The 24,837-nt window shown below is 44.3% G+C and overlaps 1 protein-coding gene and 1 long non-coding RNA gene across 3 annotated transcripts; one reads left to right on the top strand and one right to left on the bottom strand.

Annotated features, from left to right (window-relative positions):
* Positions 1 to 145: 145 nt before the first annotated feature.
* On the top strand, positions 146 to 11,165 carry LOC132807136 (gastrula zinc finger protein XlCGF7.1-like). The gene is made up of 2 exons (XM_060821454.1): positions 146 to 244; positions 9,455 to 11,165. The coding sequence occupies exon 2, from the start codon at positions 9,762 to 9,764 to the stop codon at positions 10,590 to 10,592; it is 831 nt and encodes a 276-aa protein (XP_060677437.1). The 5' UTR covers positions 146 to 244; positions 9,455 to 9,761; the 3' UTR covers positions 10,593 to 11,165.
* Positions 11,166 to 11,427: 262 nt separating this feature from the next.
* LOC132807103 (uncharacterized) lies at positions 11,428 to 20,736 on the bottom strand. Of its 2 annotated transcripts, none has more exons than XR_009641926.1 (2): positions 20,191 to 20,736; positions 11,428 to 12,609 (listed from the first exon to the last, which is right to left on the bottom strand). It is a non-coding gene; the product is annotated as an uncharacterized LOC132807103 (long non-coding RNA). The 2 variants fall into 2 exon arrangements; XR_009641925.1 differs by having other exon boundaries at positions 20,361 to 20,736.
* Positions 20,737 to 24,837: the final 4,101 nt, after the last annotated feature.

Genomic DNA, 24,837 nt, shown 5'->3' with positions numbered 1-24,837 from the left:
AACCAATGCGCATGTTCACCGGTGTCAGCAAAACACTGCGCATGCTCCTACAGCACGGGGTACCGCCCCGCAAACTTTTTTTATGGACCAATGGGAAGCTCTGGGCGACCGGATGGAGACTAGTCCTCCTGCCAATCGCAGTAAACCCATTATCTGGATGCGGAAGTAGGACCATGTGCTTCTCTCTCTAAATTAAGATGGAGTATCACCCCAGCTTGCAACTTCCTTCCTCTGTCCAACATCTGTGAGTACAGCATTCTCTTTTCTCACCCGCTTTTCCATTCCGGGGTTCAGCTGTTGACTTGCAGGAACTGAAGGGAAACGGAGTGAATCCAGGGAGCGAACAGACTCTGGGAAAGTTGGTCCAGTTCTGTGTCCGAGTTGAAAAACACACAGCAAATGCAGGAACCTTTCATCAGAAGTGATGTGTAGATGTACAAAGGGGCCTCAGCGTCCTTCTCTGCCAGTTGTCAGACAGGTGCAGCAAGCAGTCAGCAAGGCAAGTGTTATATTAGCAAGAGGAATTGAGTTCAGAAATGGGGATGTCTTCCTGCAGTTAGGGGGTCATTGAATATATTCAATGCTGAGTTCATCTGATTTTTGAACCACAAAGAAGTGGATGGTTATGGGGGAAGGCAAGAAAATGGCTTTAAGACCAGTACAGAACAGTTACAGAAACAGACCCTTCAGTCCAATTAGTCCATCCTAATTTAGTCCTATTTGCCAGTACATGGTCCATCTCCCTCTAAACCCTTCCTATTTATAGACCAATCCAGATGCCTTTTAAATGCTGTAATTATTCAGCCTCCGCCACTTCCTCTGGCTGGTCATTCCATACATGCACCACTTTTTTTGTGAAAAAGCTTCCCTTAGTTCCCTGTTATTAGATTAGATTACTTACAATGTACTTACCCCCTATATTTACCTAACACTACGGGCAGTTTAGCATGGCCAATTCACCTGACCAGCACATCTTTGGACTGTGGGGGGAAACCGCACCCTGAGGAAACCCACGCAGACACGGGGAGAACGTGCAAACTCCACACAGTCAGTCGCTTGAGTCAGGAATTGAACCCAGGTCCCTGGCGCTGTGAGGCAGCAGTGCTAACCGCTGTGCCACCGTGCCACCCATTATGTCTTTCCCCTCTCATCCTAAACTTTTAGATCTCGACTCTCCATCCTACGGAGAAGACTTTGTGTATTTATCCTAACCATGCCTGTCATGATTTTATAAACCGCTGTAAGGTCACCCCTCGGCCTCCTCTCCAGCAAAAACATCCCAGTCAATGCAGCCTCACCCAATAGCTCAAATCTTTCAAACCTGGCAACATCCTGGTAAATCTTTTCTGAACCCTTTCAAATTTCACAACATCCTTTTGATGGGAAGGAGACCAGAGTTGCATGCAATATTTCATGTGTGGCCTCACTAATGTCCTGTACAGATGCACCATCACCTCCCAACTCCTTTACTCAATGCTCTAACCAATAAAGGAAAGCATACCAATTGCTGCCTTCACTATCCTATCTATCTGCGACTCTACCTTCAGGGAACTATGAACTGCACTCCAAGGTCTCTTTGTTCAGCAACACTCCCCAGGACCTGACCATAAAGTGTATAAGTTCTGCTCCAATTTGCTTTTCCAAAATGCAGCACCTCGCATTTCTCTGAATTCAACTTCATCATTCATGTACTTATCCAAATGTGTTTTAAATGTTCTAACTGTACCTGCATCCACCCCTTCATTTGGAAATTCATTCCACACACAAACCACTCTGGGGGGGGAAAACAAATGGTGCCCCTCATGTCCTTTTAAAATCCTTCTTCTCTCTCCTTCAAAATTTGCTCCCTAATTTTGAACCCCACCCTCGGGAAAGGATATCTACCATTCACCTCATCTATAATCCTCTATAAGTTCACCTCTCAACCTCCTCTGCTGCAGTGGAATAATTTCCAGTCTTTTTACTGAGATGTAGGTATATTCATATCCACTTATGATCTGTCCAATGCTGGTGCAGGCTCGACAGGCTAAATGGCCTACTCCTGCTCCCAATTCTCTCACTCCTCATCCAGGACAGTAAGAGACCATAAAATACAAGAGCAGAAATTAGGTCTTTCAATCCACCAGGCTGCTCCGCCATTAAATCCTGGCAGATAAGTTTCTCAATCCCATTCTCCCACTTTCTCCCCATAACTGCAATCTCATTGATACTTGAACCTGTCTACCTCTTTCTTAAATATCCTCAGTGACCTGGCCTCCACAGCCTTCTGCAGCAATGAATTCCATATGTTCACCACTCTCTGGCTGAAAAAGTTTCTCCTTATCTTTTGTTCTAAAAGATCTTCCTTTTACTATAAAGCTGTGCCCTCAGGTCCTAGTCTCTCCTACCATAGAGTCATATACCAGTGGAAACATCTTCCCCATGCGCACTCTGTCCAGGCCATTCAGTATTCTGTCTGTTTCAACTAGATTTCCTGAGTGTGGGCCTATTAATCAGCATGAACCAGACCCTTCAGGATGAAGTACAACAGGAATTAAGTTCAGCAAAGTGAGAATGGAGGGAGAGTGTGTGGGATGGAGATTTTCAGCTTTTAGGGATGAGAAAGGAAAGAAAGTTCAATATAAATTAGAATTGATCGGAGGGGCTGGTGGGCCAAGGAGTGGCAGAGTGAGTTTAATTTAGATAAATATGAGGCGTTGCATTTTGATAAGGCAAATTAGAGCATGACTTGCACAGTTAATGGGGAGTGTTGCTGAACAAAGAGTCCTTGTAGGTTCATAGTTCCTCGAAAGTGGAATTGCAGGGAGACAGGATAGTGAAGAAGGCATTTGGTACACTTTCCTTTATTGGTCAGAGCATTGAGTATAGGAGTTAGGAGGTCATGTCGCAGTTGCACAGAATATCAGTTAGGCCAGTTTTGGAATAGTGTGCGCAATTCTGGTTGCCCTCCTATGGAAGACTTGTGAAACATGAAAGTGTTCAGAAAAAAATTTACAAGGATGTTGGCAGAGTTGGAGGGTTTGAGCTGTAGGGAGATGCTGAATAGGCGAAGGATAATTTCCCTGCAGCATTGGAGGCTGAGGGGTGACCTTATAAGGGGTATGGATAGGCTGAATAGGCAAAATCTTTTCTCTAGGGTAGGCGAGTCCAAAACTAGAAGGCATAAGTTTCACATGAGAGGGGAAAGATTTAAAACGGACCTGATGGGCAACTTTTTCATATAGAGGATAGTGCATGTTTGTAATGAGCTGCCAGAGGAAGTGATGGAGGCTGCTACAATTGCAAAGTTTAAAAGGCATCTAAATGGATACGTGAATAAGACAGGTTTAGAGGGATACAGGCCAAATGCTGGCAAATGGGACTAGATTGATTCAGGATATCTGGCCAGCAGGGATGAGTCGGACTGAGGGCTCATTTTCTGTGCTGTATGACTTTAATCATCTCCCGTGAAAGCAGAAGTGTTGTTGTAAAGACTGAACTATTGAGAGCAGCTTTCAAATATGTTTTGCCCTTACTGGGAACAGAAGGAGTTACAATGAAATCTTTCATTTGTGAGACAGCAACTGAGTACGTGAGTATGTCTAGGATTTTGGTGGAAAGTGGGAATTCATTGCACTGTGGGGATGAAGTGGTTTAAGGTTTACCAACAGTAAGTAGAGTGTGCTGATTGGGGAGCCTAGTGAAGGATTAGGTGGGTTTTGAGTTAAACTGCTCACTTGTGTCAGGCTCCAACATTGTATTTCCAATGCTGTGCATCAGAAGGAGCGGTGAATCAGTAACTGGTACTGTTAGAAGCCTTACGATTTTCAGTACTGCAGGTATTGCATTGTTTCATCAGCATTATAAAGGTTACTGGCAGCAGTGGGAGGTGTGGGCTATACTCACGAGAAACGATTAAGCAGTTAGATAACACACAGACGAGAGGGAAGCATGGGACTTGTCTTTCGATTTGCAGAAGGTGGGAGGTTCTGGGAGCTGTGATCCAGGACAAAAATAAGTGTAGTGAATCTTAGAAGCTCTACAGTGTGGAAGCAGGCCATTCAGCCCCTCAAGTCCACGCAGGGTAGGGGAATTAAGAGTATTCGGGATAATGCAGGTAGGAGGAGCTGAGACAATGGATTGATCAGCCGTGATCTTAATGAATGGCGGAGCAGGCTCGACAGGCCAAATGGCCTACTCCTGCTTCAGTTACTATGAAGCTATAACCCTGCATTTCCCATGGCTAACCTGCACATCCCTAGGCAATTTAGCAAGGCCAGTCCAAATCAAGGCAGGTGAACAATGCTGTGATGTGGAAAATGAACATCAGAGAATGATAGAAAGGAACAAGGAGAGTAAATGTACCAGCAATCAAAGCTGGATTCTAAAGATCACAAAAATTGAAACTGAAGACTGTGTCTGAAGGTGTGCTGCATCGTAACAAAACTGAATGAATAAACTGCGCATATTGAACACAATAATTATGGTCTGAGACTCCTTACGGAGACATGGCTTCAAGATGCCAGGGATTGGATCCTGAATATTGAGGGGGTACGTGGCATTCTAGTCAAATAGGAAGCTAGGTAAAGGTAAAGATACTGCCAATCAAAGCACTGATAACATGGTAGTCTGGTGTCAGCTTGGATTTCAGATCCTGAGTTCTCTGTCGTCTGTTGAGCTCCCTGTTCCCACAGCTCTGTGGGATTGATGCTGAAGCTTTGACCCCCCCCCTTTTACACCTTCCAGAACAATAAAATATTCAGTCAATCAAGGCACAACCCACAGTCTCCCAGCATGTCACCCATCCACACCAAGAGAGTCATCGTAGCAGAGAATAAAACCAGAAAAACGAAACAAAATTGGGAATAAACAGGTGCTTGTGCTTAATGTTTGTTCTTTCGAACGTAAACCAGAAATCGTTGTCTCCCAGGATTCTTATAGTGCCCTAATTGAGGAATTCTCGCTCCCTTACATCTATGCCAGGTGCTGGCAGGTGGGACTAGATTGTTTTGGGATATCTGGTTGACATGGACAGGTTGGACCGAAGGGTCTGTTTCCATGCTGTACATCTCTATGACTCTAAGTATTAGTAGCTGAAAATGTGTTGCTGGAAAAGCGCAGCAGGTCAGGCAGCATCCAAGGAACAGGAGATTCGACGTTTCGGGCATAAACCCTTCTTCAGGAAGGACTTCTTCATTCCTAAAGAAGGGCTTATGCCCGAAACGTCGAATCTCCTGTTCCTTGGATGCTGCCTGACCTGCTGCGCTTTTCCAGCAACACATTTTCAGCTCTGATCTCCAGCATTTGCAGTCCTCACTTTCTCCTCTAAGTATTAGTACCCAGGTATGGTTTATAACAATATTTGCATCAATGGAAATAAAGCATCTGTGTGGTATGATGGCTCAGTGGTTAGCACTGTTGCCTCACAGCACTAGGGACCCAGGTTCGATTCCAGCCTCAGGTGATGTTCTCCCCGTGTCTGCGTGGTTTTCCTCCGGGTGCTCTGGTTTCCTTCCACAATCCAAAGATGTGCAGGTCAGGTGAATTGGCCATGCGAAATTGCCCATTTTGTTAGATGCATTAGTCAGAGGGAAGTGGGTTAGTCTTCGGAGGGTCGGTATGGACTTGTCAGGCCTAAGGGCCTGTTTCCACACTGTAGGGAATCTAATCTAATGTGTTATCAAATAGACATAGAAACAGCACGGAAATAGACATTTTGATCTAACCCATCCATGCTGACAAGATATCCTATGTAAATCTAGGTCCATTTGCCATCATTTGGCCTTTATCCCTCCAAAGCCTTCCTATTCACATACCCATACCGATGCTTTTTAAATGTAATTGTACTGACCCCTTCCTCTGGCAGCTCAGTCCATAAATGCACCACCCTCTGTATGAAACCATTGACCCTGGGGTCCCTTTTCAATCTTTCCCCTCCCACCCTGAACCTATGCCCTCAGGTTTTGGACACCCCCACTCCGGGAAAAAGTGCTTCCCTATTTATTCTATTCACGCCCCACATGATTTTATAAACCTTGACAAGGTTGTCCCTCTGCCTCTGATGGTCCAAGGAAACAGCACCATATCATTCAGCTTCTCCTTATACCACAAACCCTCCAACACTGGCAACATCCTTATCAATCTGTCCTGCACCCTTTCAAGTTTCAAAACATCCTTCCTACCCAATAACAGGGAGACTAGAATCGAATGCAATATTCCAAAAGTGGCCTAACCAATGTCCTGTACAGCTGCATCCTGGCCTCCCAACTCCTATACCCAATGCATTCAATGGGCCAAATAGCCTCTTTGTGCACTGCAGGGTTTTTATGATTTTATTCTGTGTCCCAGTCAATTTTACTCATTACCTCTGGTGTATGGCATGTCAGGATGGGATCACTGGTACCAGAATTGCATGCAATACTACAAAAGTGGCCTAACAATGTCCTGTGAAGTGTACCAAACACCACCTTCACTGTCCTGTCTACCTGTGACTCCGCTTTAAAGAACTCAAAGTCTGCCATAGAGTCATACAGTATGGAAACAGACCTTCAGTCCAACCAATCCATGCCAACCATAATCCCACATTAAACCAATCTTTCCTGCCTGCTCCTGGCCTGTATCTCTCCAAACCTTTCCTATTCATGTACTTAACCAAATGTCTTTTAATTGTACTGGCATCCACCACTCCCTCAGGAAGTTAATTCCACACATGAGCTGTGTAAAATTAGTATTTGAATGGCAAGGATGGAAAGGTTCAGAAAAGCTGTACAAGGATGTTTCCAGGGTTGGAGGGTTTGAGCTACAGGGAGAGGCTGCATAGATTGGGGTTGTTTTCCCTGGAGTGTTGGAGGCTGAGGGGTGATCTTACAGAGGTTTGTAAATTCATGAGGGCTTGGATAGAGGAAATAGACAAGGTCTCTTCCCTGGGGTGGGGGAGTCCAGAAGTAGAGGGCAGAGGTTGATGATGAGAGGAGAATGATGTAAAGTTCCATGCAGAGGGTCGTGCGTGTATTGAATGAGCTACTAGAGGAAGTGGTGGAGGCTGGTACAACGACAACATTTAAAAGGCCTCTGGATGGGTATATGAATAGGAAGGGTTGAGAGAGACATGGGCCAAAGTTTAGATATCTGGTCAGCATGGGTGAGTTGGACTAAAGGGTCTGTTTCCGTGCTGTACATCTCCATGACACTTCGGTTGAATAAGTCCTGATTTGATTTAAAATTCCAAAATGCAGCACCTTGCATTTATCTGAATTAAACTCCATCTGCCACTCCTCATCCCAAGATCCTATTTTATTCAGAGGTAACCTTCTTCTCTGTCCACTTAATCTCCAATTTTGGGGTTATCTGCAAACTTACTAACTATACCTACTATGTTCACATCCAAAGCATTTATATAAATGACAAAAAGTAGTGGACTCAGCACCGATCCTTGTGGCACACCACTGGTCACAGGCTCCAGTCTGAAAAGGAACCCTCCACCACCACCCTCTTTCTTCTACCTTCAAGCCAGTTCTGTATCTAGTTGACTAGTTTTCCCTGTATTTCATGAAATCTTACCTTGCTAACAAATCTTTGTTTGATTGATTTCCCAAGCATAAAGCCACGCTATCCCTAACTAGTTCTTGCCTTTGTCAGGATTCCCTCCATCAACTTGCTTATCACTGATGTCAGGCTTACTGGTCTAAAGTTCCCTGGCTTTTCCTCACCACCTTTCTTAAATAGTGGAACCACGTTAGCCACTCTCCAGTCTTCCGGCACTAATACAAATATCTCAGCAAAGGGCTCAAGAATCACGTGCCTAGCTTCCACAGAATTGTAGAGTACACCTGATCAGGTCCTAGGGATTTATCCACTTTTATGTGTTTCAAGACATCCAGCTCTACCTCCTCTGTAATGTGAACGTTTTTCAAGACGTCACCATCTATGTCCCCACATTCTATATCTTCCATGTCCTTCTCCACAGTGAACACTGATGCAAAATATTCATTTAGTATTTCTCTCATCTACTCTGGCTCCACACATATGCTGCCTTGTTGATCTTTGAGGGGGTCCGACTCTCTCCCTAGTTACCCTTTTGTCCTTAATTTATAAAAACCCTTCTAATTCTCCTTAACCCTATTTGCTAAAGATATCTCATGTCCTCTTTCTGCCCTCCTGATTTCCTTCTTAAGCATACCCCTACCGCCTTTATACTCTTCTAAGGATTCATTTGATTTCTCCTGTCTATACTGTCATATGCTTCCTTCTTTTTGTTAGCCAACTCCTCAATTTCTCTGGTCATCCAGCATTCCCTTTACCTACCAGCCTTTTCTTTCACCCTAACAGGAATATACTGTGCCTCGACTCCCGTTATCTCATTTCTGAAGGCTTCCCATTTCTAGCCGTCCCTTTAGCTGTGAACATCTGCCCCCAATCAGCTTTTGAAAGTTCTTGCCTAATACCATCAAAACTAGCCTTCCTCCAATTTAGAACTTCAACTTTTAGATCCGGTTTGTCCTTTTCCATCACTATTTTAAAACTAATATAATTATGGTCACTGGCCCCAAAGTGCTCCCTCATTGACACCTCAGTCACCTGCCCCGCCCTATTTCCCAAAAGTAGGTCAGGTTTTGCACCTTCTCTAGTAGGAACATCCACATACTGCCTCAAAATCTTCTTGTTCACACTTAACAAATTCCTCTTGATCTAAACCCAGTCAGTCTCAATCAATGTTTGTAAAGTTAAAATCCCCTACCATAACCATTCTACTATTCTTACAGATAACTGAAATCTCCTTACAAATTTGTTTCTCAATATTACAATCCCAATAGGGTGACCATCCCTTTCTTATTTATCAGTTCCATGCAAATAACTCCCTTGGATGTATTCCCAGGAATAGCCTCCCTAAGTACAGCAGTAATACTAACCCTTGTCAAAACGACGCTCCCCCACCTCTCTTGCCCTCCTTCCTATCTTTCCTATGGCATTTGTAACCTGGAACATTGAGCTGGCATTCCTGCTCATCCCTGAGGCACTTTTCTGTAATTGCTATGATATCCCAATCCATGGTGCTAACCATGAACCCTGATTTCATCTGCCTTTCCTCTTAGGCCTCTTGCTTAGAAGTAACTGCAGTATACTTTCAGTCCTACCTTGTTCTCTGCTTTATTCCTTCCTGCCCTGACTGTTTGATTCACTCCCTTTCGCAACTATACAAATCTCAGGTTAATCTCTTTCCTCACTTTTTCCCTGGGGCCCATTCCCCCCCTCGGCAACTTTACTGGCTTTCTTTCTGCAGGCAGTCTCGATGTTTTATTTTCATATCTTGATCCAGCACCTAAGGCTATCTGGCTGCATGAGGGTTTTCAGGCTTCTCTGTCTTGGATAATGGGTGATCAGCAGGCATCTGACAATCTACAGGAATTGCCACCAATGTTATATTTATTTAATTGTACTGACAGTGATAATTTACTTTGAGAGTTTATTTTTGCAGGAAGACGTGCAGAAAGAAATTTGAAAGCAATTGATACATCGACTTCTGGGACTTGAATATCAGCAGCCATTCAAATTGAGAAGAAATGTTTGCTTTTGTCTGCTTGAGAGATTTTGGACGCTGGTGTGGCAGGAAGAATACTGTGACACCCGAGTGAGGGAGATTCAGTGCGCTGACTGTGAAAAGTGCTTCACACCATCTCCTCAGCTTGGGGGATCAAAATCTCACCCCTCATGGTGCGGAGAGACTGTGTATCCATTCTGTTTGTAATTTCAAACCCAGAGTGACCACGAGGAAAGGTCTCCCCATGGGGAAACCGTGGAAATGTGGGGATTGTGGGAAAAGATTCTCTTCCCCCTCAGTGCTGGAAATTCACAGACGTGTTCACACTGGGGAGAAGCCGTTCACCTGCTCGGTGTGCGGGAACGGGTTCACAGATTCTTCCAACCTGCGGTCCCACCAGCGGGTCCACACGGGAGAGAAGCCGTTCATGTGCTTGGTTTGCGGGAAGGGGTTTGCGCATTCATCTGCACTGCTGAGGCATCAGGGGGTTCACACTGGGGAGAGGCCGTTTGCTTGCTCAGAGTGCAGAAATGCTTTCCGTAGTATAAGCAACTTGCGTAATCACGAGCAGGTCCACATGGGGAAGAGGCCCTTCACCTGCCCTGAATGCGGGAAGGCCTTCGGTCGTGTCGCTAACCTACGGAGGCATCAGCGGATCCACACGGGGGAGAGGCCATACACCTGCCCTGAGTGTGGGAAGGTCTTCCGTTATGTGGGCAACTTGCGGAGGCACCAGCGGGTACACACGGGGGAGAGGCCATTCGCCTGCTTCGAGTGTGGAAAGAGATTCCATCATGTGAGCAATTTGCAGCAGCATGAGCGGGTCCACACAGGGGAGAGGCCATTCATCTGCCCTGAGTGCGGGAAGGGGTTTAGCAATTCTTCCAACCTGCTGACCCACCACCGGGTCCACACCGGGGAGAGGTCGTTCACCTGCTCTCAGTGTGCGAAAGGATTTATCAATTCTTCCAAACTTCTGACTCACCAGCGGGTCCACACTGGGGAAAGGCCGTTCACCCGCTCCTCCTACCTCCAGAGACCTCAGCGAGTTCACATGCCATCGCAGGTAGATTGAAGGAGTGACGGATAAGTGCCATTTTCAACTAGACTATCAACCCAGTACTGGGAACTCCCAGGTTTGAATCCCACCGTGGTAGATGGTGCAATTGAAATCTGAAGTTCAGAAATAAACAATGAAACCATTTTCAGGGGAAGAAGAACCCCATCTTATTCACGTGTCTTTTTTTTAAGAATGAAACTACCATTGCAGGAAAGGATTCACTCAAGTCATCCTAGCTGCATCCTTTACCCGGTCTGGCCTACCCATAACTCCAGACCCACAGCAGTGTGGTTGACTCTTGATTGCATCCCCCTCCTGCAAATGAGCTGGAGAAACTAACTTGTACACAGTGTGTAGGCTGAAATTGCTGAGTGAGGCAATACTTCCTCCAGGTGAAGGATGGACCAAGGATCCAGTTACAAAGGGATAATTTGGTGCTGACCAATAGTCAAGAAAGTGGGGGAAGAGGGAGTGTGTGCACTTTGACCTTGAGTTTTTTCAAAAAACACTACTTTTTGTGCACCTTTTTTCCGGGAAAAACTGGAACTGTAATGAAGTTGGGGCTCAATAAAGGTTACTTGAATTCACCATCAGACTCAGACTCTCATTGAAAGCTGAGATTCAACAAGTTTTTGCTTAAAAGCTGCTAATTTCTTTCAACCTCCAGCACTAAGTTTCCAACATCTTGGATCAGAAGGAGTAGTGAATGAGTGGCAGAATTGTGAGAAACTGTAAATTTTTCAGGAGTGTGGGTTGATTGTTTCATCAGCATTGTAAGGTTTACTGGCAGCAGTGGGAGGTGTGGGCTGTATTCACTAGAAACAAAGATTAAAAGTTTCACAACACCAGGTTATAGTTCAACAGGTTTATTTGGAAGTATTAGCTTTTGGAGCACTGCTCCTTCATCAGGTAGCTGTGGAGCAAGATCACAAGACATTGTAATCTTTTGGTATAAATTCTGTGTCAAACAACTGAATGGAACAAATCTAGATTGCTGTTACGTCATTCATCTTTTAGAATGGGTTGCAGGTTTCAGTTCATTAATATGTAAATCCCACAACTACTTATAAGGAACGTTCTCAATGTAATTTGAAGGTGACATTTCAGCGCAGAGAATGTATTAAAGGTGTGAGGTTAGGAGACAGGCAGACTCTAATGTTGAGTCAGACTGGTTCTACTTCCAAAGTAGGAATTAATAAAATATTAATGGATTGACTGCCTGCAAATTGTGTGCTTTGAGCAAAATTGAATGTATCTGCTGTCTCACATCTCCACACACACAATATGGATGCTGGGGAAAAACAAGCACTACCGTAGTAGCAGTAGTGAGGGGATTTTTAAAAAAAGAATTAACCAAGAGATTTAAGCACCTCCAGTTAATAAAGAGATTGGAATCTCCTCTGTTGAGGACGGACTGTCAGCTGGCTGGCTACAGCCAGTGTACTGTGAGCAGGAGAAGAAGAGGAGAGGCATTTTGACTTCTGAAAAAAATAATAATTCTAAGTTCTGGCTCAAAGGTAGAAGACAGAGGGTGGTGGTGGAGGGGTGCTTTTCAGACAGGAGGCCTGTGACCAATGTGCACCATGAGGATCGGTGCTGGGTCCATTACTTTTCATCACTGATATAAGCGGTTTGGCTGTGAACATAGGTATAGTAAATTTGCAGAGGACACCAAAATTGGAGTTATAGTGGACAGCAAAGAAGTTTACTTCTGATTAAACAGGATCTTGATTAGATGGGTCAATATGCTGAGGAGTGGCAGATGGAGTTTAATTCAGATAAATGCGAGGTGCTGCATTTTTGAAAAACAAATCAGAGCAGGACTTACATACTTAATGGTCAGGGCCTAGGGAGTGTTGCTGAACAAAGAGACTTTGGAGTACAGATTCATAATTCTTTCAGAGTTGCAGATAGATAGGATAGTGAAGATGATGTTTGGTACGATTTCATTGATTTCCTTTCCAAACGAATCAAGTAGCTCCATCACAAGTTGATGTATCATTTGGTTTCAGATTTCTTTCCCCATGTCTTCCTGCAAAGGAATTCCCAAAATAAGTGATCACGATCAGTACAGTCAAATAAATATGACGTAGATGACAATTCCTGTAGATTGCCAGATGCCTGCTGATCACATATTATCCAGGACACATCATGCAGCCAGATAGCCTTAAGTGTGTATGGATTAAAACTTCATTTGGTTACAATGACTTGGAAATGAAGCTGAATAAGGATATGAAAATGAAACATCAGGGTCACACAGATGTACAGCATGGAAACAGACCCTTTGGTCCAACCTATCCATGTTGACCAGATATCCCAACTCAATCTCGTCCCACTTGCCAGCACCCGGCCCCATATCCCTCCAAACCCTTCTTATTCATATACCCATCCAAATGACTTTTAAATGTTGCAATTGTACTAGCCCCCACCACTTCCTCTGGCAGCTCATTCCATACACGTACCATCCTCTGAGTGAAAACGTTGCCTCTTCAGTCTCTTTTATATATTTCCCCTCTCACCCTAACCCTATGCCCTCTAGTTCTGGACTCCCCCACCCCAGGGAAAAGACTTTGTCTATTCATCCTATCCTTGCCGCTCATGATTTTATAAACTTCCATAAGGTCTCCCCTCAGCCACGGAAAACAGCCCCAGCTTATTCAACCTCTTTATCCCTCAAATCCTCCAACCCTGGCAACATCCTTGTAAATCTTTTATAAACCCTTTCAAGTTTCACAACATCTTTCTGATAGGAAGGAGACCAGAACTGCATGCAATATTCCAACAGTGGCCTAACCAATGTCCTGTATAGCCACAACATTACCTCCCAACTACTGTACTCTGGCCAATAAAGGAAAGCATACCAAACGCCTTCTTCACTATCCTATCTACTTTCAACTCCAGTGTCAAGGAGCTATGAACCTGCACTCCAAGTTCTCTTTGTTCAGCAACACTCCCTAGGACCTCACCATTAAGTGTTTAAGTCCTGCTAAGACTTGTTTTCCCAAAATGCAGCACCTCACATTTATCTAAATTAAACTCCACTGCTTGACAAAAGAAAGCCAGTAAAGTTGCTGAATGATTTCCTGCTGACCTATTAAATAAAATTGATGACAAGAAATACAGCATGAAATTCCATTACTATATTAGGTAAGAGATCATAGCCACACAGCTTGTATAACAGTGAATATCAGACTTACACCATATGAAGCAATTTATATTTTATATAAATCTACATATTATATCAAGGCCATTTCCCCAGGTTGGGGGAGTCCAAAACTAGAGGGTGAGGGGGCAAAGATTTAAAAGTGACTGAAGGGTCAATGTTTTCACAGAGGTTGGTGCGTGTATGGAATGAGCTGCCAGAGGAAGTGGCTGGTACAATTACATTTAAAAGACATCTGGATGGGTGTGTGAACAGGAAGGGTTTGAAGGATGTGACCCAAATGGAATTAGATTTACACAGGATATCTTTCGATGTGTTGGATCGAAAAGTCTATTTCCATGCTGTGTGTTTCTATGTCTATTTGATAACAAATGCTTTATTTCCGTTGATGTAAATATTGTTTTAAATCATAGTTGGGTACTAATACTTAGATGAAAAACAGACAGCATTCTTCCACTATAAGAATCCTGGGAGACCCCGATTTCTGGTTTACGTCCTATTGAACAAGCATTAAGCATGATCACCAACTGTGCATTTTTTTCTAATTTTGTTTCATTTTTCTTGTTTTATTCTCTGATACGACAACACTCTCAACACTCTCTGTCTGGATGGTTGACAGGCTGGGAGATTGTGGACTGGGCCTTGATCAACTGAATGTTTTATTGTTCCAGAAGGTGTAAAGGTTTGGGGGGGGGGGGTTGGTCAGAGCTTCAGCAGAGCTGAGAACAGCTGACATCTTCCTCTGTAGGAACAGGGAGATCCATAGTGGTCAGAGAAATCAGGACCTGAAATCCAAGCTGACACCAGACTACCATTATCAGTGCTTTGATTAGCAGTGCCAACTCTCTACCTTTATCTAGCTTCCCATTCGACTTGAATGGCACGTACCCCCTTGATATTCAGGATCCAGGTCCTTGTTATCCTGAAGCCATATCCCTGTGAGGAGTCTCAGATCATAATTATTCTCTTCAACGTGTGCAGTCAATTCATTCGCTTTTGTGACAATTCAGACACATTCTTTAGTTTCAAGTTTTGTAATTTTTAGAATCCAGTTTTGATTGATGGTACATTTATCCTACTTGTCCCTTTCTATCATTCTCTGACATTCATTTTCCACATCACTACAATGCTCACCAGCCTCAATTTGGATTGGTCATGCTAAATTGCCCATTGTGTCCAAGGTAGTGCAGATTAGGTGGGTTAGCCATGGGAAATGCAAGGTTATAGTTTCATAGTAATAGAAGCAGAAGTAGGCCATTTGGCCCATTGTACCTGCTCTGCCATTCATTAAAATCATGGCTGATCGATTCATTGTCTCAGCTCCTCCTATCTGCATGATCCTGACTACCCCCTAATTCCCCCATCACGCAAAAACCCATCCAGCTGTGTCTTGAATATACTTAATGAAGCTGCCTCCACTGCTTCCTTGGGCAGAGAATTCCAAAGATTCAGTACTCTCCAGGAAAAGCAGTTCCTCCTCATCTCTGTCCGAATTCTACTCCCCCTCATATTGAGACCAATACCCCTAGTCCAGGTCTCACGCACCAGCAGAAATGACTGGATAGGGTGAGAGGGGGATTTGTGTGGAACGTTCTTTGGAGGGTCTGGCATGGACTTGATTGTCAGAACGGCCGACATAACCTCCCTCCTTTTAAACTCAATCCCTTTAGTAATGATGGACAAAATTCCATTTGTCGTCTTAATTACTTGTTGCACCTGCAGACCAGCTCTCTGATACATGCCCAAGGACACCCAGGTCCCTCTGCACAGCAGCATGCTGCAACTTCTCACCATCAAGTCACAGTCCTTTTTACTGTTATTCCTATGAAAATGGATGACTTCATATTTATTAACATTGTTTTCCATCTGCCAGCCCTTTGCCCACTCACTCAAAATGTCTATGTTCCTCTGCAAAGTTCACAGTCCTCTGCACACTTTGCTCTGCCACTCATCTTAGTGTTATCTGCAAACTTTGACCTGTGACCCATTGTCTCCACTCCAAATCATCAGTATAAATTGTGAATAATAATACAACCAATGGATCAGATCTAAGCTCTGCAGTCCTGCCCTATCCAGTAGTGAATGGTGATGGACAATTAACCAACTCATTGAAAGAGGAAGCTCCACCAATATCCTCATCCTCAATGATGGAAGACCCCAGTGCATCAGCACAAAAGATCAGGCTGAGGCACTCGCAGCAATCTTCAGCCAGAAGTGCCGAGTGGATGATCCATCTCGGCCTCTTCCAGTGATCTCCAGCATCACAGATACCAGTCCTCAGACAATATCCAGAAGTTTATAAAATGATGAGGCGCACAGATAGGGTGAATAGCCAAAGTCTTTTCCTGTTCCAACTGCCCATGACTAAGCAGGACACAGACAGCTAGCCATGGTTAATGCAGCGGAACATAGCTGACAGGAGTTAGACATCTTGAGAAAAATGTTTGTTTAAAATAGGTCTGACAAGTAAAATTATAATAACTCTGTAGACTCTTTAATTATTTAATCAATCTTTTCTAATATTTACAGTAGCTTGCTGAACAAAGAGACCTTGGAGTGCAGGTTCATAGCTCCTTGAAAGTGGAGTCACAGGTAGATAGGATAGTGAAGGCGGCGTTTGGTATGCTTTCCTTTATTGGCCAGAGTATAGAGTACAGGAGTTGGGAGGTCATGTTGCGACTATACAGGACATTGGATAGGCCATTTTTGGAATACTACATGCAATTCTGGTCTCCTTCCTATCGGAAAGATGTTGCGAAATTTGAAAGAGTTCAGAAAAGATTTACAAGGATGTTGCCAGGGTTGGAGGATTTGAGCTATAGGGAGAGGCTGAACAGGCTGGGGCTGTTTTCCCTGGAGCGTCAGAGGCTGAGGGGTGACCTTATAGAGGTTTACAAAATTATGAGGGGCATGGACAGGATAAATAGGCAAAGTCTTTTCCCTGGGGTCAGGGAGTCCAGAACTAGAGGGCATAGGTTTAGGTTGAGAGGGGAAAGATATAAAACAGACCTAAGAGGCAACTTTTTCACACAGAGGGTGGCACATGTATGGAATGAGCTGCCAGAGGATGTGGTGGAGGCTGGTATAATTGCAGCATTTAAGAGGCATTTGGATGGGTATATGAATAGGAAAGGTTTGGAGGGATATGGACTGGGTGCTGGCAGGTGGGACTAGATTGGGTTGGGATATCTGGTCGGCATGCACAGGTTGGACCGAAGGGTCTGTTTCCATGCTGTATATCTCTATGACTCTAAGATCCTTCAAATAGTTATAGATATAGATCCTTTAGTAGTTATCTACCTACACAAAATAAATCATTAAAGCATTAGAAGATTCCAACCAGTTTCAGATAGTGAAAGCAGCCCCATATTACGGAGAGGAATGAATCATTGATACAGAAATAAGCAGACATCAGAATGTGAGGTGAATGAATACATAAGACACCCAAGGATAAAGATAGAGGTGACTGGTAAACAGCTTATTCGCTAAAGAATTCTAATAGTAGGTGGAACCATGAATTTGATGGAACTGATCAAAGATCAATATGCATTTGGATCACCTTTAATGAGGAATTTAAAAGGTTCCTGAAGTGATGGGCAAGTATCCAATGAATTGGCAGTTGCCACGATACAGCTAGTAAATGTTAAATGAATACAGGATCCAGTGTGAAAAAGCCTCAAGGAGGGAGATCAGAGAGTCCGGGAAACGTCACAAAGGTCCGGGGCGGGACCACAAGCCTGTCCATCTCTTTGTCATTCAGTGAAATGATTAATTTCATTGGAAATACATTGAGGTCAGCTGAAACTGTACAACATGCTGCACCAAAATCAGAGGACTTGAGCTGCAAGGAGAGGATGAATAGGCTGGGGCTGTTTTCCCTGGAGCATCGGAGGATGAGGGGGGACTTTAGAGGTTGATAAAATCATGAGAAGCGTGGATAGGGTAAATATACAAGGTTCTTTCCCTGCGGTGGGAAAGTCAGAACTATAGGCCATAGGTGTAGGGTGAGAGGGGAAGGGACCAAAGAAGCAACTTTTTCAAGCAGAGGGTGGTGCGTGTTTGGAATGAGCTGCCAGAGGAAGTGGTGGAGGCTGGTACAACAGCAGCATTTAAAAGACATCTGGATGGGTATATGAATAAAGGAAGAGCTTATAGAGATATGGGCTAAGTGCTGGCAAATGGGACTAGATTATGTTAGGATATCTGGTCAGTATGGATGAGTTGAACCAAAGGATCTACTTCTGTACTGTATATCTCTGTGACTCTAATTGGAACTAGCTGGGTGGGCACCATGGACCAGTTTAGGCCAAAGGGCCTGTTTCCACGCTGTCTTACTCTATGACTCTAAGTGTGCCAAGGACTTAAGATTGGCAGATGGAGTTTAATTTAGATCAATGCAACATGATAGGGGAATGGGTCTGGGTGAGATACTCTTCAGAAGGTCGGTGTGAATGTTTTGGGCAAAAGGGCCTGTTGCCACACTAGAGATTCGATAATTCTATGATCCAAAAGCCCATCCAGATGCCTTTTAAATGTTGTTATTGTACCTGCCTCAACCACTTTCTCTGGCAGCCAACTCCACATACAAAGAACAAAGAAAATTTACAGCCCAGGAACAGGCACTTTGGCCCTCCAAGCCTGAGCCGATCAAATCTACTGTCTAAACCTGTTGCCCACTTCCTAAGCATCTGTATCCCTCTGCTCCCCACCTACTCATGCATCTGTCCAGGCGCATCTTAAATGAATCTACCATGCCTGCCTCTACTACCTCTGCCGGCAACACATCAACACGTTCCAGACGCCCACCACCCTGCCTATACCCTTCATGATTTTGTAAACCTCAATCAGGTCCCTCCCAATCTCCATTTTTCTAATGAAAACAAACCTAACCTACTCAACCTCTCTTCATAGCTAGCACCTTCTATATCAGGCAACATCCTCGTAAACCTTCTCTGCACTCTCTCCAAAGTGTCCACATCTTTTTGGTAATGTGGTGACCGGAACTGTTGCACCACCCTTTGCGTGTAGACGTTTCCCCTCAAGTCCTTCCTAAGTCTTTCCCCTCTCACCTCAAATCCACCCCCTCCAGTCTTCAATTCCCCATCCCTGAGGAAAAGATGACATTGGTAAGGTTGATCGTACAAAGGGAAACCGACTGACACAGCACGAATTGGAGTTGGGAGGCATACACCTATCACGTTTCACTCTGAAAATAAATCTAAACCGTGTAAAGATTGGCTCCAGTTGTTCCCTCCCCTTTGTCGGAATTGTGACAAAGGGAACAGAGATTCATTGACCAACAGTGAAGGTCGGAACTGGAGCGAAATAAACTTAAGATGGAATCTTTCAATTCCAGTGGCTTTTGAGACAAGAGGCTGGAAGTAAGTGGAAATTGCCAGGGTCTTGATTGCTGGCTGAGTCTGAGTTCAATTCCTCCCTTGGGGCGACCGTCTGTGTGGAGTTTCCAAGTTGTCTCCCCGTGTCTGCGTGGGTTTCCTCTGGGTGCTTCACTCCCTCCCACAATCCAAAGATGTACTGGTTAGGGTGAATTGGCCATGCTTAATTGTCCCATAGTGTTCAGGGATGTGTAGGTGCAGTGCATTAGTCAGGGGTAAATGTAGAGCAATAAGGTAGAAAAATGGGTGTGGGTAGGTTACTCTTCAGAGGCTCAGTTTGGGTTGTTGGGCCGAAGGGCCTGTTTCCGCACTGTAGAGATTCCATGATTCTTCTATGATTCATACAACCATCGGCTGGATGAAGTGGCCAAGTCCTTACCCCAGAGGGAGCGAGACATTGTCTTGGCACCACCACTTTCTGATGGAAATTAATATGAGACGCTATTTTGGGAGCTGGACATCTGTCAGTTGGACATCTGTCAGTTGGACATCTGTCAGTTGGACATCTGTCAGTTGGACGTTGATGAATCTTTGGCTTTTCATGAATGAGATTTACAAGAAGAGGGGTGACCTTATACAAGTTTACAGAATCATGACAGGTGTGGATATGGTGAATAATTAAGGTCTTTTTCCCCCCCAGAATGGGGGAGTCCAGAACTATGGGGTGTAGGTCCAAGGCAAGAGAGAAAAGACACAAAAGGGACCCATAGGGCAACCTCCACCCCAACCCAGAGGGTGGTGCGCACACAGAATGTGCCATTAGAGGAAGTGGCGGAGGCTAGCGCAACCACAACATTCAGAACAGACCAATGGAGCACCTTGGGTGTGTCCAGTGCCCTCAGACCACATTTTCTACTTTTATTTTAGATATTCTCCTTAGGCAGGAGAAGTTGGAAGCTTCAGTGAGTGTCACTTGGCTGCTGAATTTGCACTCTGAATTTGCTCTTGTAGGTTTGTTTCTGCTAGAGAACTCGATGTGAAAATCTGTGTTGGAATTTGCCTTTTTGCCAAAAAAGGTATGTTTAATGGGATGTTACTGTATCGGAATACTTACTTAGTAACAGTTACTGTATCTGTTAAGTTCCCAGTCTGCAGAGTTATCCTAAACTCCTCTCTTTAGCTGTATTTTAATGACAGCGTTTAAACAAATCGTGTTTTGCTTAACGGCCAGCAGTCACATTTCACATATGGCTTTAAATGAGAAAAAGTGAGGGTCATGGCTACCTTCTTAAAGTACTTGACCGGGGATCCGGTCTGGTCCGTAACAATTGTGCAGTGAGGATTCGATCTGTCTAACTGGTTCAAGCTCCTTCCACAGCCAAGTCCACAGGAAGACTCTCCCTCAGACAGTGTTCCTGGGGAGACTTCCTCTGATGGTCAGTCAAACACTTTCACACACATCTGTGCATGTTCTCACACTCCATGCATTTCCAATCGCACTGATGTTTAAAAACCTTTTGAAGCCAATAGAATAGATAAATGTTTCACATTTGAGGTCCAGAGACTTGTGATCTTCAGGTCATGGCGAGTTGAGTGGCTGTTTCAGACCTGAAATGACTTTTGCTTTCAGACTTCTCTCTGTAGATCCTTCCCTTCTTGTAACCTGTATAAAGAGATTATGAAAGTCAGTACAGAGATTCAGAACAGACAATTCTGGTTTCCACATCCCCGAAGCTAAAAGATCTTCCTTTACATTCTGTTGTCTTATATACCGTAACATTTGATCAGAGGCCAATAGGGATGTGAGCACATGCGTTATCTGGATAGTCAGACCATCATAACCTGAATGGCTCCTCGGGTCGTATGACATGGAAACCGACCCTTCGGTTCAACTAGTCCATGCTGAACATAATCCCAAGCTAAACTCGTCCCACTTGCCTGCTGCTGACCCAATATCCCCCCAAACCTTTCCTATTCATGTACTTATCTAAATGCCTTTTAAATGTTGTAATTGTAGCAGCACCACCACTTTCTCTGACAGTTCATCCCACACATGAACCACTGTGTAAAACCACTTTGCCACTTATGTCTCCTCACACATTAAAAATGTGCCCTGTAGTCTTGAAATCCCCCAGTCTATAGAAAATACACCTCATTCACTTCATCTATACCCCTCATGATTTTATAAACATCTGTCAGGTCACCCTTAATGTCCGAAGCTCCAGTGGGAAAAGTCCCAACCGATCCATCCCATAACTCAAACCCTCCATCCCCAACAACATTTGGTAAACCTCTTTGGAACTCTCGCCACCAGTCAAAGGATCAATGATTCAAAACTGAATGGGTGTTTGAAACAAAAAAAAGCTTGCAGGGGTACAGGGGGCACAGGTGTTGTTCTTAACTTAAAATATCAAATTAGATTAGATTAGATTACTTACAGTGTGGAAACAGGCCCTTCGGCCCAAAAAGTCCGCACCGACCCATACCCCTCTTACCTAACACTACGGGCAATTTAGCATGGCCAATTCACCTGACCCGCACATCTTTGGACTGTGGGAGAAAACCAGAGCACCCGGAGGAAACCCACACAGACATGGGGAGAACATACAAACTCCACACAGTCAGTTGCCTGAGGCGGGAATTGAACCCAGGTCCTTGGCACTGTGAGGCAGCAGAGCTAACCACTGTGCCACCCCTAATTAAAACCTTTAGTATCATAATAACCATGGGGCAGCACAATGGCTCAGTGGTTAACACTGCTGTCTCACAGCACCAGGGACCAGGTTCAATGTTCGTGTGGAGTGTGAACATTACCCCAGTGTCGGCATCGGTTTCCTCCCACAAAGAGGTGCAGGTTAGGGTGAACTGGCCGTGCTGAAGTAACCATAGTGTTCAGGGATGTGTAGGTCAGGTGGATTGGTCATGCTAAATTACCATTCTCCAGGGATGTGCAAGCTCGGGGAATTAGCCATGGGAAATGCAGAGTTGGAGTGGATCTGAGTGGGATGTTCTTTGGAGGGTTGGTGGCGACTTGGTGGACCGAATGGCCTGCTTCCCCATTGTAGGGATTCTATGATTCTAACCTTCTGTCTTGAAATCGAGTCATAGAGGTCTCCAGCATGGAAACAGCTCCTTTGGCCCAACTTGCCCATGATGCCCAATTTTCACAATTAATTTAGTCCCATTCCCTGCATTTAGCTCATATCCCTCCATTCCCGTCCCATTCATGTACCTGTCTAAATGTTTCTTCAATGACAAAATTGTATTCGCTTCCACCACCACCTCTGACAGCCTGTACCAGACACTCTCCACTCTCTCTGTGTAAACGTTTGCCCCTCTGGACACATTTATATCTCTCCTCTAGTCACCTTAAACTTATGCCCTCTAATTTTACAACCCTACCTGGGGAAAAAGCTGTTGGCTGTCTACCTTATCTATGCCTCTTGTGATTTTATGCAGTGTACCTCTATAAGATCACCTCTTAGTCCCCTGTGCTCCAGGGAAAAAAGAAGTCCCAGCCTATTCAGCCTCTCCTTACAACAACCTTCCAGCCCAAGTAGCATCCCAGTAAATCTTTTCTGCATCCTTTCTAGTTAGTAATATCCTTTCTACAATAGGGTGACTAGAACTGCATGCTGTACTCCTTGCACATCTTGTACAGCTGCAACAAGACGACCCAACTCCGATACTTGATGTTCTGACCGATGAAAGCAAGCATGCTGAAAGCCTTCTTCACCTCCCTGTCTACCCATGACTCCACTTTCTAGGAGTTATGAACCTGCATCCTTAGATCTCTTGGTTCGAGACACTGCATGTGAAATAGATTAAGAGCTATATTAAAGGAAGAAAATAACAAAAATATACTGTTAGAGAGCCATAAATTATGTATCGATAAGGTACTGAAATAGTCAAGATAAGCACCAACTAATAATGTCTACCAATAAGCACCAAATCTGTTTCATATGCAATACTCAAACCAAGAGATCTAGGGTCAGGTTCATAGCTCCTAGAAAGTGGAGTCACTAGTAGATAGGGAAGACTTTTAGCCCACTTGCTTTTATAAGTCAGGGCACCTGAGTTGAGATGTCTTGTTGCAGCTTTCACACATACCACAAATAACACAAGGCATGACCCTGCCTTCCTGACTGACCGTCCTTTCAAATATCAGGGGAAGACATCCCTTGAATTGTGATGATCAGGAAAGATGGCATCCTTCAAAAAAAGTGTTGTACCGAAAAATGTTGAACAGAGGGAGAAAGCTGCACTTTGGAGGTGAAGATCAATCTTCATTCAGAGAAAGGAGCAGCAGCAGCTTCAGAAGCTCATGGTCCAACTTCTGCATTTAGAAATGGCAGGGGGTCTCTGATTGGCAGGAGGACCAGGCACCTTCCGGTCCTCCTGGGCTTCCCATTGGGTCAATCCCCAGACATGCGCCTCCTTAACCAGGAGACTCACATGTCAGCTGTCCAATGGGAGACAATCAGCCTGGAAATATGGGGATTGTACCTGAAACAACCCCACAAAGGCGTGTCACCATGTTACCCTTTATTTACATGTTCAGAAACCATGACACTGGTCCAGTTTGCTCAGAGTAAAAGAACACCTGACATGCCTGTTTCTGTCAGCCAGGATCAGGTTAACAGCCCCATATTCTGTGCTATCCACGTAACTGACCTCATTATAATCACCAAAGAACCTAGTACTACTCTTCACCGAACACTGTAATTACTTTACTTTTCAGTTTAATTATTCAACTCTCTTTTGAATGCCATAATTGAATCTAATTCCAACACATACTCTTGCAGACCATTCCAGAGGTTGAAGCATTTTCAATCATTAATGAATTACGTTTTGGATCACACTCAAAGAGATTTCGTATGGACTATTGCTTCCAATCATTTGCAGTAATTTCTTCCTATGGACAAAGTTACAACTTAGTGGGTTTATTCGAATTTTATAACATATTGGGGTAGTACAGTGCTTAGCACTGCTACCTCAGAGCACCAGGGACCCAGGTTCAATTCCAACTTCAGGTGACCATCTGTGTGGAGTTTGCATGTTCTCCCTGGCTACATGCATTTCCTCCCACAGTCCAAAGATATGCAAGTTGGGTGGACTGACCAGGCTAAGTTGCCCAATGATGTGTAGGCTAGGTGGATTATCCATGATAAATGCAGGGGAATGGGTGATTCAGAGTGGGATGCTCTTTGATGGGTCAGTGCAGACTCAATGTGACAAATGGCCTCTTTCTGCACTGTAGGAATTTTATGCATCTCTGTCTGATGTCTTGCAAATGCTCTTTTCTGAAAGGGACAGTTTGCTGTCATGTTCAGTACTGCAGTGTCTATATTTTCCCCACATACCTCTCAATTGGTTTTGCATGAATTCCCCCCATTCCACTGTATCTTAGCTAGCATTCCCCCTTTAATTCCTTATCAATTTTTCCATTACCTTGACTTATGATCCTTTTCTCTTTATAGATTATTGTAGGCTAAGTCTAGTTACCATGTCTACCAAAGTACAAGATGAAAATGCTTTTTTTTTCTGATCCCATACTTCACTGTCTCATAAATTGAGGGTGGAATTGAGGAAACTGGTGAAATCTATATCAATCTCGTGTGTTGGAGGGTCCCATAATGGAGGATGAAGTATTCTTCCTCCAGGTGTCAGGTGGCTAGAGTTTGGTGATGGAGGCAGCTCAGGGCACATATGCCTTGCCTGAATGGGAGAGGTGGTTAAAGTGTTCGACCACAGGGCGGTG

Source organism: Hemiscyllium ocellatum (genome assembly GCF_020745735.1).
Source record: "Hemiscyllium ocellatum isolate sHemOce1 chromosome 27 unlocalized genomic scaffold, sHemOce1.pat.X.cur. SUPER_27_unloc_1, whole genome shotgun sequence".
In the NCBI taxonomy this organism is placed as follows: Eukaryota; Metazoa; Chordata; class Chondrichthyes; order Orectolobiformes; family Hemiscylliidae; genus Hemiscyllium; species Hemiscyllium ocellatum.
Note: the sequence above shows the minus strand (reverse complement) of the source record. Positions and strands in the feature narration are given on the sequence as shown.

Excerpts from the sequence above, each read along its gene's own strand:
- LOC132807136 (XM_060821454.1), top strand. The coding sequence starts at position 9,762 with ATGGGGAAACCGTGGAAATGTGGGGATTGTGGGAAAAGATTCTCTTCC.